Source organism: Ambystoma mexicanum, chromosome 4q (genome assembly GCF_040938575.1).
Source record: "Ambystoma mexicanum isolate Mex_15411 chromosome 4q, UKY_AmexF1_1, whole genome shotgun sequence".
NCBI lineage: Eukaryota > Metazoa > Chordata > Amphibia > Caudata > Ambystomatidae > Ambystoma > Ambystoma mexicanum.
This window is the reverse complement of record NC_090928.1, coordinates 1238287986-1238303378: the sequence shown is the minus strand read 5'-3', so window position 1 is coordinate 1238303378 and position 15393 is coordinate 1238287986. Positions and strand designations below refer to the sequence as shown.

The following is a 15393-nucleotide window of genomic DNA, read 5'->3' as shown; positions in this document are numbered from 1 at the left end:
GTCTACCGTCTGCATACGGTGGTACTCAGAAGATGTTTAGGCTTCCTGTCGTGGTAGTCTCGTAACTGTTCTTCGGGTGTCCTGTCCACCACTCTGCATGTATAGTTGCACCACAACCAAGTACCCACTTGTCTAATTCTTACCACTTTCCTTGTGGACCTGTACACTGGGATTCTGTCATCTCACAATCTGATGCTCTGCTTCTTTGAAATTCACGGTCTGCTCTGCCTCTACAAGGCGTGATGCAGCAAGGGGCTTCCCCTGCGTATTAGTGTCTCCTTTCCTTCCGCTCGGAACCATTGCAGTTGAAAACACATCTCGAGTTAAAGGGACATTTTCCTTATTTTCTTTAGATGGATTTCTTTCTGCATTGCGCTCAGCCAACCATGAAGACTTCATAGTATTCTCCATGGAAAACAGTCTATATACGACCCCCATGGCAGGTCTTGTGGAGAATGATCACCTCCATAGCCTCACAGGGGGCCTCTTGCCCCTAGGGAAAAGGGACAAATACCTGTGATTCATCACAGGTGCTAGAGTTGGTAGCAAAGGAGCAGATAGAAAGAGCTCTTATGAAACCCGCAATGAAGGACTACTTCAACAGAAGTCTTCCCTCAGGGCGTATCTAATGATGGAATTTGTCCCATGTTAGGTGAACATTCTCCAAGGAGCAGTCACATTCTCAATGACAGTGTGGGTGGATCTAACGAGGTTTGTACTTGGTAATCACTGAACTCAGGTTTGGAAATTCATTGAAGGTACTGTAAAACCAGAAACGTAATGGACCAAGCAAATTGTGATGGGTCAGAAATGAGAGCCGGACACAAGGTTGTTGTATTGTTGGCTAAAGACATTTTTATTAAATAAAAATGGGTTGGGAAAATGCCTCTCTAGCCCTATTCGAAAGAGGAACTTCCCTACCTGGAAATCAAAAACTAAGGATCTGTCTGTGCCAGCCTGTCAGTAACTGAAAAGTCTTTCGTGTCCAAAACATCCTATCCTGCCCTCACACTAAAAACAAACAACAAAAGGTGAAAGGGATGTCTTTAACTTGATGTAAGAAAGTGTTCAAAACCAAAAGTATAAGAATGACTCCAACGAAAATATTCTCCAATGTAAAGACACTTGGATCCAGAGGGTGGTCCCCTTCCCGTGGATTCTTAAAATGTCTCATTAGCTAACAGTTCCTTTGTGTCTTCACTGGACTCACAAAGATCTTGTTCAAGCAAAAAGTTATAAAACAGTCTTTCTGCAGAAATTCTTGTAACTTTGCAGATCACCTGGCATACTCTCCTGCCAGGAATCTTTGTACAATTTCAACTGCCTTGGACTTTTCACTCTTAGATGGTTTTTCTCATGGATTTCACATAAAGGCACATCAGAAAAAAAAAAGATGTTCTGTGAGTTGTGGGTGGTTAAGTCCAAGGTGGGGGCCTGACTAGAATAATGTAGAGAAAAGGTTCCCCCAACTTCCCCTATAAGGGGGAACCATTAGCGGACAATAGACAATTAAGGTCTTGGGTGTCAGGGGGTCTTCCTCATGGCAAAGTGGGGAATACTGTGACTCGTCCAATGAAGTCATAACATCTCCCCGGTAGTCGTCTCCTCCCATGTGATCCTCCCTCACGTAACCGCCTCCAGGGTCATTATCAGGTAGCGGCTGCCGTCTCCTGGCAAAATGAGGCAGTTTCCGCTGGGGAATCTGTGATGACTCCATTGGATTCAAAACATAACCAACAGAGTTCAGAGCCATAGAGGTGGTAGAGTCTAAATCTAAATAATGTAGACTTTAGGCTATCAAAACAGCCACTGAGGGTTCTTACTCTTTATCCTGAGAGAATCTACTCTGCCGAGACTAGGATCTGATGGTCTAGAGGACACTCTGCCTTTAGCCATACTGTGTGGAACACAGACTTGAACGTTTAATGATCAGAGCACAGCCAGTGAGTCTACACAAATTGGGCACACTACAGGTTTGGTCACTGGCATTACACGGCAACAGATGAGGCACTGGATTTCGAGGACAGTTATTACAATCCCAAAGGAGGCTCCAGCCAGTGTATTAGCCCCAGAGGGATCCATACATCAAGGGTTTGTGTTAGGCTGCACCTCAAGTCAAGACCCGGTGTTAGATCATGAGGGCAACGGAGAAAGAAAAACGCCTATTGGGCGCATTATGTGCACATGCTAAAAAGCGTTTTTTCCCTGTTGCATAACAGGGAACAGGTAGTCCAGTTTGGTAGGCCATCCAAGTTAAGGTGTTTTACTTGCCTGACTTGTTCTCCAAAAAGCTTATGAAGTTCACTGGAGCAGGTTGTCAGAAGATACTCAACTACTTCACCAGGAAACTGCAGTGTGGCTCAGGAGAGAGAGCTCATCTAAGAGAGAAACGGGCATGGTTCCGGCCCAGGCACTCATAGATGGATGCTTGGGTCCACGCCAGAAAACTAATCGCAAGAAGGACACCACCTCTTGCATTCCCGCTTATGGTGTATTAAACGCTAGCGTAGGAAGGTAACCCGCCTTCCCAATACAATTAAGTAGGGCTAAGCGATACCGTACAATGATTGACGGAATACGTTAAGGCATAGAAAATTACGGTTACATGGTACCAGACAAGCAGAAGAGGTGTGTGCACGGGCATGTCCTGCACATGTGCCCGGCATGCTTTTCCTATTACGTTCTATGCAATAGAGTGCCCTGGTTCTGTTCCCTTCTCAGGAAGATATCCTAAAGTTATTGAGGAAAGGAAGGAGACAGACATGGGAGTACATTAGATACTTTTTAAAGGGAGATGAATGAATTAAGACAGTTCATGTAGGCGGCTGTTAAACAAGGACTGTGCTTGCTGATAAAGTTCAGGCTTGCTTCAGATTCCCATTAAAATATAAATCGTACACTCCAACCATTTCTGCCTTTTGGGGGTGACAGGTAACAAAACCGCAGTCATTGCCGCTTTGACTTTTGTTTCTATTGAAAGGTGGCCACATCCTCTTCAATGGTTAACTCATGAACTTTGAGACGCACATACAGAATGTATTTGAAGCAAAGTGGGTGGATGCCCCGACAGGTACAAACAGGCTCTTGCTTCTAGCCATTGGCGAGGGACAATTGGTTCTTGGCAATTAAGAAATGGTATGCCAGGTGACTAGTGCCTTTTATATGCTTCGACTTCAGCAAGTTTACATTTTTATACCTGCGTACGATACCAGCAAATATTTTACTACTTGCACATTATACACATTGTTTTGTTTAACAGGCTGCCTGTGACTAAATATTCTTCCTGCCATTGCTTTGTACAAGGAAAATCAGTCTAGATGGCGTACTAGGTGCTATGGTGTGATATTGGGGGTACAAGGTGTGACATGATGCAGTCGGTCTCAGCTCTAACACTAACCGAGCAGGTAGAATCCAGGGTCAGGTCAGCAGCTATTCATTTTTCTCTTTGCAAACCTTGGATACACAACGTAAAACATAATGGTGCCCCCTTTCATTTGTACAATTATAAGCTCAGTGGGGTGCCAGACTGCATAGCAGGCAATGAATAGATTACAGATTGATATAAGTACTTTAAAATCTGGCCCAAGTCAAGCAATTGTGTGAAGTTTGACTGGATTGCAAAAACATAAACAAATAATTTTCTTTGTCCCAAGATCAGACGATGGGGAACTGAAAGTTCAACAGAAAGACTCTGAAAAGAAAAGCGCTGTAAGGCCTGCACTTCCTGACATTTCTAAACACCCACTATTAAATTGAAACAACTGGAATAAATAAAATAAAAATAAAAATGACCCAACATAAAAAACCCAGGAAATCTAGGGAGCTGTTTCAAGAACTGAACCGTATCTAGGAATAAAAGAAAATCTAAGTGAAATGTTTGTGTTACAACATCTACTCCATGGTACCTGTTGCTGAAGAAACGAACATTAATTGCAGATCCACATCATAAAGGTGAGGAAAAAGGGTGTGGGCTGAGGCTGGATGAGAGCAATTTTAGGGGAGTCCATGCTGTGGTTTTGTGGCCATGATGTGAAGGCCCATTTCCTGTATAGTTTTGCTATAAAACCGCACAACCCACACTGAACATGCCATTACATTAACAATCATGTTACTAATCTTATGAAGAGAACGAAATGTAAATGTTGCTTTTGTGTAGATACTTCTTACATCGGCTGAGAATTTATACAGCATTCTTAAAATAAATCTAGAATCTTTACTTTGTATGGTTCTTTCTTACAAAGGACAATCTGTATGCAATGTGACTGAATAGAATGAGGATGTCTTAACCGAACACAAAAGGATTTTTTTATTGAAATCTCTTGCAAATGTAAACATACAATGAAATTCCCAGTAGGCCTACTTACATGGACATTGTTTTATGCTCCTAAAAAGTTGCAGCCTGCACAATATATACATATTTACATATTCCTATGTTGCATTTACCATGGATATTTGCGTCAATTATTTTTCATTAATTGAAGACTTAGTCTCTTGGTAAACTAGGAAGAATATTTAACAATTTTCTGTACAAATTCTAGTCAGAGCAGTCCACTTACCTTGTTCCATAAATCTACATTTGAAAAAAACTAGATAAAAAACATAAGTTGTACGGTTCAATATAACTCTCAACAGTATGAATCGCCAGAACATTTCCTTTATAACTCGGAACTAAAAAAAATCAAGAATGTCTTCAAACCAGAAATGTTTTATCATTGCAAATGTGGCACCCCCAATGCATGAAAAACTTAAAAGTATGCCTTGCTGAAAAAAGAAAGCAGCCGTACCTCACTCCGAGGCATTTCGATTAAACTTTAAACAGTTGTGTTTTTTCAGGCCTAAGTGTGTTCAGGCTACTGTTTGGAGAGACCAGCCATGTTGCATAGGCTTTGGATCAAACCACTACACAGGACATCTGCAAACCCTATCTCGATGATTAACCTTTTCAATAAAGGTGTTGTCTGTAATTTCACAGCTTGTATCATCTTGGTTTGATGCTGAAAAGTCACTGCTGTGATCATTGCTGTTTCACTAGGATATGGGTTCTCGTGAGAGATCCGTGCAGCTCATTCACAGCAACAACAAAACATTACTTGGATAATCCTCTTAATAACAATACACAGAAAATACCGTCTAACATGCCGTTCATGCTCAATTTTCAGCGACCTGCTGCAGAACTGCCCAACTTCAAAGTATTTTCTGTGACATCTATTGAACATTATATGTGGAGAAAACAGCAATGCTATTCCTTTCAATGCAAATGTGCTCATAAATGATGCTTTATTCGGATTTATATTTTACACTGAAGTTTTCACTGCTTCAGAATTAGGTTTAGGCTAGCCAAAGCCTACCCCAGAATAGGAAGCAATGAAGTAAAAGTCACCACTTTATGAATATAATCTTTCCGGGTCTCCCCAGAGATTCAACATGGCTGCTGATTGGAGAATCAGATTTAGCACTGGAAAGCCATACCATTTTACCTTGTTAGACATCATCTGTAAACATAAGACTACTTGCTGCAATCTATTCTTTATGGGTATCCCCATATTGAGCCAGTTTACAGTTCAATGATATTCCCAGAAGTGCGTATTACTCAAATTCAGGGAGAAAAACCCGAGCTTATCTGGTGCAGAGCTGAGCTACCGTCTTGACTAGCAACCTAGAGTTCCCATTATAAACTGCTAATACCATTGCTCAAGTATAACTGAGAAATGAATGCAACAACTTTAAACCAGCAAGGCAACTCCGGTTGATAATTTTCCAAACTGCATTTTTGCATTGATTAATATTTTTTTAAATGAACTTCAATGCCTGTTGCCTTTTGGTCCAGCACTGAAGAACCCAAAAACGGTAGACCAAGTACAAATTGAGGACATGGAATCCGAATACAAATTCAAGTAAACACACCTATTTGACTGACTATGACTGACTATGTAGTATCATTGAAAAGAACATTTGTGCCAGGGTACCACAAAATGGAAAGGGGTGAGCTGAAACACTAAGGGTCAGGAGGGCGTGGACGCAAAGACTGTGCGCTGGCTAGGTCCAGAATTCAGCAATACCAAATGTAACGAGAAGCGGTGGCCAAACACTGAGCAGGAAGAAGCCAGGACTAAGCTATGGAAAAGGGAGTGGGCAGAGAAGCATCATATGAATATGGTGGGTAAATAAAGATGGAACTAAGACAGGGGTTGGGGGCTGGAAGGTATTGAAGGAGTTGGGTCAGAGACATGGACCTGGACAGGAAATGGATGGGGCGGGTGTAACAGATGTGAGAAAAGGGAAAGGACAGATACAAGGTAGGGCCAGCTGGAAGTTTTGGAGCAGAATCATTCAATAGGTGGACGCTTATTCAGAAGGAAAGGAGAAGCACAATTTAAAATAATGATTCTCCTACAGAAATGCGATTTCGAGGATTGAAGTGGGATTAATTGAATGCTTCATGGAGGTGATGGTGTGTCAGGGACTGGTGGGCACCCCTAAAAAGTTTTGTTTAACCAAAACATTCCAACTTATTTTACCTTGTAGATGAAATTTGTAAAGCCAATTATTAATGTAATTGTACTTGGAATTACGATATAATTGCAACAAAGATTTTTACTAATGAATACAGCTTCAGGATGAACCTCTATGCAACCATCCCCCACATTAAAGCATGTTACCCAATTGGCAGCTATTTAGTGTAGTTTACGAGTCAATGCTAGACTCATGCACAAGATTCAACGGGTTCAGAATTCCCATGGTTTATTTCGAATTTGCATCTGGTGTCGCAACAGGGCACTATTCTCCAGCACTGACCTATGCAATGCCTCCTCCCGAATACCCAGTGAATTGCGCTCAATTTACTTACTTTTTCTAGATGTCATCTGATCTAGTCTCAAGGGCCATTATACTGGGAAAGCGTTTGACCCCATTAAGACAGAATTCTTACATTAAGCAATTTCCAATTAACCAGTTTCTATAAAATACTGTCCAAGACTAAATGAATGCCTTTTGCTAATGCATACAAGACACATGTTCAGCCAGGCCTGAAATTGCTACAACAGCTTAATTGCTTTTAAGCTTCTTCATTATAGCCCAGTAGAGAAATGTTAAATTAAAAAAGAGTCTTAGCTGAGATTTCATTTCTTTTTAGTTTCAAAAAATGAGTTTGCAGTGAGTGATTTCCCATTGTTGCCAACCATGTGCTTGTTAGCATCTAAATCTTTTCTACAACAAGTAATTGTTTGGTTCTGCCGAATTGTAGTTGTAATGTGTGACATGGGTTTCAGGCAGTCATGTCAACGTACAGTCTAAACAGCATTCTGTGTTACTGCTTGTTGACAGACATTTACTGATTCACTGCACCCATCGTTTTCTCTCGCTTAACCAATTTCCCTGGGTAAAAATCTGCCTTGGCACTTGTTCATAAATTTTTTTAACGGAACCAAAGTAGTTTATTCGTCAGAAGCCTCTGCCCCATATACACCATCATCATCATCATCATCATCTTCATTATCATCAGCATCATCGCTGCTTTCATCTTGGGTGACACAAACCATATACTTTTCAGATTCAGACACATTGTTCTGAGCTCCAGAACTGCTTTGTTCTGCAACCACAGAGTTCAATGAAGAGCCAGAATTGATAGTCTCTTTAGGTTCTGGGCTCTTTTCGAAAACAGTTTCCATCTCCTCAGACGAAGTGCACACAGAAAGATCATCATCACATTGTGCAGTACTTTGCTTTTGATCTTTCGAAGGAGTGGAGGACGTTTTTGTACCACTACCATAAAAAATGTCATAAAGATTTTGAGCATTTGCTGGGACCTGTCCGAATTGTTGGATGTTCACTTTTGGAAAGGACTTTCCAACAAACAAAGGCGGATTAGGGGGCTTTGATGGAGGAAGTTGAGGTACTGCAAACATATTCTGGTCACATTGTGAAGCGCCTGGAACCACCACAACCTGTGGAATATTAGACAAGTTATTAGCTGGTTTTTGAAAAGATTGAAGTCTAGTGAAACTTCCTTTAGAATCTTTTGTCAGTTCCTTCTGAGTTGAGCTTTTGGCCATCAATGTCACAGTTTCTGGCGATCTCTGAGCTTGCAGAAAGTGTGTTGTTGGAGGTGGTGGTATATTAGGTTTATTAAAGTGTGGCGGTGGAATACTAGGCTTAACAAACTGTGGTGGTGGAATATTTGGCCTAATAAGTGGTGGTGGAGGAATATTTGTTTGGATAGGTGGCGGTGGAATCCTTGGGGGTTCGATAGGTGGTGGCGGGATCCGGGTGGGCTCGATAGGCGGCGGTGGAATGCGGGGAGGCTCGATAGGCGGTGGTGGAATGCGGGGGGGATCGATAGGTGGTGGAGGAATGCGGGGAGGATCGATAGGCGGTGGAGGAATGCGGGGGGGCTCGATAGGAGGCGGTGGAATGCGAGGGGGCTCGATTGGCGGTGGTGGTATGCGAGGGGGCTCGATTGGCGGTGGTGGTATGCGAGGGGGCTCGATTGGCGGTGGTGGTATGCGAGGGGGCTCAATAGGCGGTGGTGGTATGCGAGGGGGCTCAATAGGTGGTGGTGGTATGCGAGGGGGCTCAATAGGCGGTGGTGGTATGCGAGGGGGCTCGATAGGAGGTGGTGGAATGCGGGGGGGCTCGATAGGAGGTGGTGGAATGCGGGGGGGCTCGATAGGAGGTGGTGGAATGCGGGGGGGCTCGATAGGAGGTGGTGGAATGCGGCGGGGCTCGATAGGAGGTGGTGGAATGCGGGGGGGCTCGATAGGAGGTGGTGGAATGCGGGGGGGCTCGATAGGAGGTGGTGGAATAAGTGTTGGCGGTGGAATGTGACGCTGGAGAGACAGTGGTGGCATCTGCGCCTGAATAGGTGGTGGTGGAATCCTGGCCTGCATAGTTGGAGGTCGATTTTGGACACTGGCAGGCGATCTCGGAGGAGGCATGCTAGGCTTGATAAATGGGTCTTTTATCTGTGAGGCTTTAGCCAGAGGCGGTACAAATGACTTAGACATTTGAGGCTTTTGAGACTGAGGAGATGGCTCTTTTTTCTCTTGCACTTTAGGACCTTTCACAGTCTCCTTCAGAATCACCTCTTCGCCTCCAAATGCCTTTGATATGACAAATGGATCTAAAGCAAAGTTAGAGCGGGATGAAGATTTCACCACAGGTAGAGGTTTAGAGGTAGCACCAGATGAGGATATAGACAAAAATGTATTCAAAGGTGCTGGCTTGTTTTTATTGGTGGCACCAGATGTCCTTAAACTCGAGGATGGAATGGGCAAACTAGGACACGTTTTAGCTTGTGCAGTTGAAGAGCCAAATCTTCGCGTAAGTGACCGTTGTGTGGCTACTTTCCTAGAGAGTTTAATTGCAATGGCCTTGGACTTCCCAATTTGAACTTTATTTTCCTTTTCTTTTACACCACTTTTACTTCCATCTGTGCTATCTTCGCTGCCAACACCTGATGTTGCAGATTGAGGAGATTTCTCATTATGGCTTTCCTTGGTAAATCGATCTGAAATAACAGTAGCTATGGCCTCCTTTTTATAGGATTTCTTTGTCTCATCATCACTCTTTTCATGTTCGAGTTTCAGACCTGGCTTAGGCTCACTCTCAATTTCATAAGAACTCTTTTGGGCATGCCCCTCATTCCCAGCTTGCGTGTCTGGGCTCTCTCTATGGTTCCTTTCTGCTTTCTTTGCCAATGTAAGTTCTTTCACATGTTTGTCCTTTGGTGTTTCATCCAATTTCTGATGTTGTAAAACATTCACTACTTTACCAATGCCTATCTGCCTTTCCAGTGTTCTCTTCTCTTCGTAGCCTTGGTCTTCATCCACATAGTTCTGTGAAAATACACAACTGTTTGTCACATTGTTATAAAAACACTTTAAAATACAATTTCCCAGTACTCTTGAGTCAATCACAAAAGTTGAAGTCTTCATCAGGTATAAAAGGGAAATATTCTAAAATGCCATTCGATGTTAAGTCGACAAAAAATAATGCATTTCAAAAGGGACTAAGTAAAATTAAAACGCATGTTATCACTGTAATAATACAAAGAAACTATGAGAAGTTAAACATCAGTTAACAAATAGAGCTGCAAAAGGGGCCAAGCGATTAAAGCTTACACCCATGGTAAATATGGACTGAGAGGTGTGGGCGATGTAAATTACTGATCTTTCATGGAGTACCGTGTAAATCCAAAAGTGAAAGTATGCCGAGATGCGCCAACAAAAAGGCACATTTATGCATATACCTTGTATGCCTGGTTGTGATCATAACACTTTATGTGCTGCTCAGCACAGATCTGATCCCCATAGAACTGTTGACAGAGCTGGCAGTAAAACCCAGTGAAGGGCATCAGGAACTCTGGGCCTGAAAAGGAAACGGAGGAAAGCATGAGTACCACACAAACACACCATAATGGAAAACTAATCAGGGTCAGAGAAATAAATACTAAAAAGCCAATCTTCCAACACTGGAGCCTTTACACTTAGATATGATAATACCAAAGAAAAGAGCGGCAAAAGAAGTACAGGTTAATTTTTTACCGGCTACATGAAAGCAGTTTTAAAAGCTCTCCAAGAAGAGCTACGCGCAGAATTAGATTAATAAATCAGAACTGTGGCAAACTCATTGAAAGTCAAAACACAATGCCAAGTATCAGATAGACAAAAGCATGATTTTTCAAAACTTGAAATATGTTAAATGCCAAACATGAAGATACTGTATTTCTAAATGGATTCTCTTCAGCATAATAATAGAGCACAGCAGCAATTATAGAAATGTGTTAAATTGACAGCAAAGAAACAGCTTCCCCTTTGTGCAAGTATAGGCATTTTTGACCTTTTAGATGCAGGCACAAAAGTTACAGCATACATACGCATATTATACCTTGCTCAATGAACGCCTTAAAATGTGGAGGCAGAATGGCTTTCAATATTTCCCATGATACAAAATACTTTTAGTCCCACTGTAGCAATACAACGACATAGGCAGAAATGCTCAAGGAAACTAATATGGGCACATACCTGCAGCAGGGATTACAACTTTTTTGATGCCTTTGATTGTGTCTTGCTTGTTTTCACTTAATATCTCTGAAGCCCACGGTCTCTTGTAAGGATCCAGGGTCTATTTGCACAATGACAGAGGAATAAAGGCTCATACCACAAGCAAAACATTAAATTGACAGTTTACAAGTATTCGACAAAATGATAATTGAATTCTAGAAAAGTGATTACAAAAACAGCATTTCTTCCCACAATAATCCCCCACCCACTGACACAAAGGAAATAACTTGTAGAAAAGACACATTCAAAGTTAGAACAGTCACTACAGTATTTACAAATCACATTCATTAAAAGATGGACAACCTTGTCCACATTTATCTCCCCGATAAATCATTAAGACACCAATATGACCCCCACCCCCTGTAAACATGAGAACATTCCAGCGAAACATTATGAAAATATTGTCTCTCCTATGTGAGCATCCCCTCTCTTGCTCTTGAAATGAGTCACAATCAACACCTTGCAGAAGCAAGATATCCGACTGGATCACAGAGCAGTGGTGCACTAGCATCCAGCTTCACCATGATAGACCACTCTGGTTCCAGGTGGCAGTCTTGATGGCTGAAAAACACAAACCACTCTGTAGGATGCTCGATCACCATGTGATTGTGGTGAATAGGAGATCTATCTGAAAACTCAAGACAAGTAGAATGAGAGCTTACAACAAAACATACATTTTAAAAGCAAATGTAAGTAATACTCGTACATACCAGTCTGTGCTTTTTGCTGTGCATGTGTGTGAGAAAATCAAACATGGTCCCGCAGACAAGGTTGCAGTCACTGCACCAGTGGCTCCCGGCATCAAAATATGCATAAAGTTCGGCCAAAAGGACTGAGCTAGAAGATGACTTGCTGGCTGTGGAGCATTCAGCCATGGACTGTGTAATGTCCTTGGAGTCCTAGAAAGAACAATGAAAATAGGTTTGAGACAAGTCAGAAAGTGTGGCATGCCCTAACTCCTAGAGCCGGTTACTAATGCAAAAGCCATGAAGGCATCAGTACATTCTCTTGAAAGCCCTTTATTGTGTGGATGTGAGTTGACAATGTGCAAATATTAGAATGAGGGGTAGAGAAAAGGTGAAATGTATTAACAGTAGATCAAATAAAGCTTGTCTGCACAATTTAACCAGCAGGAAAATGTGCTGTGTAAGTCCCTCTTGATAGCATTTTGCTACATATTTTGGTTAGACAGGACAGTGCACCAGCGGACAGACTTGACATTTCTTGTGGAAAACAGTGTCAGTTTAAAGCCACTTTGTTTCTGTATATTCTGCTATTTGAATACGCATTACATTTTTCACATGGCCATTGATCAAAGCATTAACATGGGTCTTGGTTACTTCTCATCATGCTTCACAATCTCTACTGCACTACTGATAACTTTGGTCTGTACCTTTTAAGTGGCCACTGGCTGATATGCTAGAGCAGTGCTAAAAATAATGACTGCTCATGCAGAAAGAGTGAAAGTGATAAAGACAATACAATATCTAGCAAGGTTAAACATGAGGCAGACACTGATCCGGATGGTAGAGGACTAATGTTAGCAATGAAGAAATGGTTGCCAACAAGGATTACCTCTGTCTAATTGTTAAGGCAGCTTTTGTACCACCCTCTGTTGAGGGCACTACAACCACTGACTTTAATAAGGGGCTAACACACCTGGCAGGAAAAGGAAGCCAAAGCTCTCTTAATGTAGGTAACACGGTCAGAGCCACAACGCTGACCTCTCAGGCTGGCACACAGTTACAATTAGTCACATACAGCCACACACCTTTCTATTTTATACCCGACACTGAAAAAAAGAAAACTTACTTTAAATCACACATAGAACTCCATCCTGTCAAACAAGTACTTATGGTATTATACTGACTATTAAAAACATACCCAGTATATTACAAAAACAGAATGATTTTAAAGGACTCTCCCTAACCCAGTGCCTAGATGTGGGTCCACTACCACAGACAGGCACCCAACATAAATTAACAGGGGTAGGGTGAACAAGGGAACCACACAATCTAGCAAGCAGGTAAAGCCTCATATGGGCCTGGAAATCAAGTTCAGTGTCCTAATGACACAACCCACCTATGGTATATGTGGGAGGCCCCAGAAATGGTGGTCAGCACCTACCATATATACATAGGGTATTGGTGAAAAGGGGAAGTAGATCTATTAGCCAAAGTAGTCTAAAAATCGCCAAGTCCTTCAACAACAATCCACATTAATTTCGACACCCTGGGGCTACTGGCTGAAACCTTTGGCTCTCCAGATGTTTTTGACTACAACTTCATCAGCTAGCATATTCAATGTCTGAGGATCTAAAGGCTGCAGTATTGGTGACAGGGCCATTAACCCGACCCTGCCTGGAGCGTGAGGGACCCCTCCCAACTTGGGTCAGGGTGCCTAGCAGGGTGTAAGCATGTGGAAGCACTGGGGAGGGAGCCCCAGTTCTTGACACCCCTACCACCCTCCGGTCGTGCCATGAGTGTTAATGCTGGTGGCACTGCCTGTCGCCCAATGCCTCCCAGCATTTTCTGACCGGTGTTCTCTCTTTTCTGTTTCAGAACAACTTTGTCCCGATTGCACCTGGGAGCAAACAAGAAAACCTGCACCGGAACTAGGGGAATGGAGTAGAGAACAAGAATAGAATGATTTCTTTCTAAACAGAAATGAGTTGCTTAACACCCCACCTAACACCTGACCTACCAACCCCAGAAGGGCCCCTGGCGAATGGTAGGGCAAAAGAAAACAAGCTGGCAATGACGAGAGACGAGACGAGAGCAGGGGAACAGGAGAGACACAGAAAAGCTTCCCAAACCAAAGGGAAAGAACACCACCAGGAAAACATGCAACCTGAGCATCTGGCCAATATCATGCAAGTAGAGACTGAAAAGGGGGTGGGCTATGAGTTTTTTTAAAAAAGCTTCACATATGGTGAACTTAGTCCCTGGCAACACAGCAGCATTAGATTTGCTGATGAGTCAGGTGAGCGCTGCAGCTAAAGAAGAGGCGGGGATGGATGTTGTCAGAGAAAGGGAAAGAGCAGAAAAGGGGAAGGAATGGAGTGTAGAGTGTGGCTGGTAGGGGTAAAAGGTCAGAGGTTGTAGAGAAGGACCGAGAGACAAGACAAGAGGGCGGACAGTGAAGAGTTGGTGGCAGAGTTAGAGCAGAGTTCAGGTAAGGTATTGATTGCGAGAGTGGTACCAATTGCATGTAATGCAGTGTGAAGAGGTGCGCGTGTGGACACTTGTAAACCTGGCTGCACTGATAATTTTATCCCCTGGCATACTAGCGGGGGAAGGTGGGTGGGACATATGGAGGTGAGGGGACCAAGGACTAAGAGTACTCTAGTCAATACGGTGAGTAGCTTTAAATTACTCATACGTCCCATCCCCTTTGCTCCAACCTTGTGGGCGATTCCACCGGAAACAAGACAACTGGGGAGAGCTGTGACAACATGCATCATACTTTGGGAAGCGAAAAGTTACTCAAAACCTCCTGCCCCAGCTCTGCATTCCGTCTGGAACTAGTATCCAAGCAATAGTGTTTACAGAAAGCAGACCGAGTGGCCCACATAGCCGCCTTACTAATGACTTCCAAGAAGCGTGCCTTTGAAAGACGACCGCAGTAGCCAGGCCCTGACCGTGTGAGCATGGATCTCTGTGGGCACCATCTTACCCATGGCCACATAAGCTTCTGAAATGGCCCGGACCATCCCGAACGTGACATAATGCACTTCCCACTTCTGGAAAGATCTCGTCCAGGAGAGATGGAACTTGAGCACTCTTCACAGATCGATGGAAGCAACGCCCTCTTTGCCTCTGACTGTGGATTTGGGAACAACACAGGCAAACATATTTCCTAGTTTAAGTGGAAAGGTGAGACCATGTCGCTGTGGAAAGTAGTGAAGGGTTCACACGACGACAGTGCCTGCAGCTCGCCGACTCTACACGCAGAGGTGAGTGCCACCAGCAGACCCACCTTGAGTGTAACCCACCGGATGTCGACCGAAGTCATAGGCTCAAATGGTTTACGCTGTAAGGCAGAGAGAACCACATTTAGGTCCCATATGGGATGAGATGGGGCCTATGTACAGGTGGGAACAGTCTGGGGAAGCCATCGAGGTGGGCCTTAACCACCGGGTTGGCCGCTGAGAAAGTCTGTTCTGACGAGTTTTTGTACGTCTGATGGCCGCCAAGTAAGTGCGGCAAGTATCCACATTTATCCCTGAGCAGGTGAGGTGTGCTGAAAAAGTCAACACAGCATCCAGGGAGAAGGAGAGGGGTTCAATGCCCTCTCTTCGAGCGGAGAGGGGGTCAATACCCTCTCCTTGAGC

At 43.3% G+C, this 15393-nt stretch overlaps 1 protein-coding gene across 1 annotated transcript in view; it reads right to left on the bottom strand.

Annotated features, from left to right (window-relative positions):
* Window positions 1–4282: 4282 nt before the first annotated feature.
* Window positions 4283–15393, bottom strand: part of ZNF318 (zinc finger protein 318) — a 504061-nt gene continuing 492950 nt past the window's right edge. Inside the window, exons 7-10 of the mRNA XM_069608802.1 lie at window positions 11771–11959; window positions 11022–11121; window positions 10247–10365; window positions 4283–9833 (exon numbers count right to left, since the gene is read on the bottom strand). Of these exons, the coding sequence (XP_069464903.1) occupies window positions 7434–9833; window positions 10247–10365; window positions 11022–11121; window positions 11771–11959 (2808 nt within the window). The 3' untranslated portion in view covers window positions 4283–7433. The remainder of the gene's footprint in view (window positions 9834–10246; window positions 10366–11021; window positions 11122–11770; window positions 11960–15393) is intronic.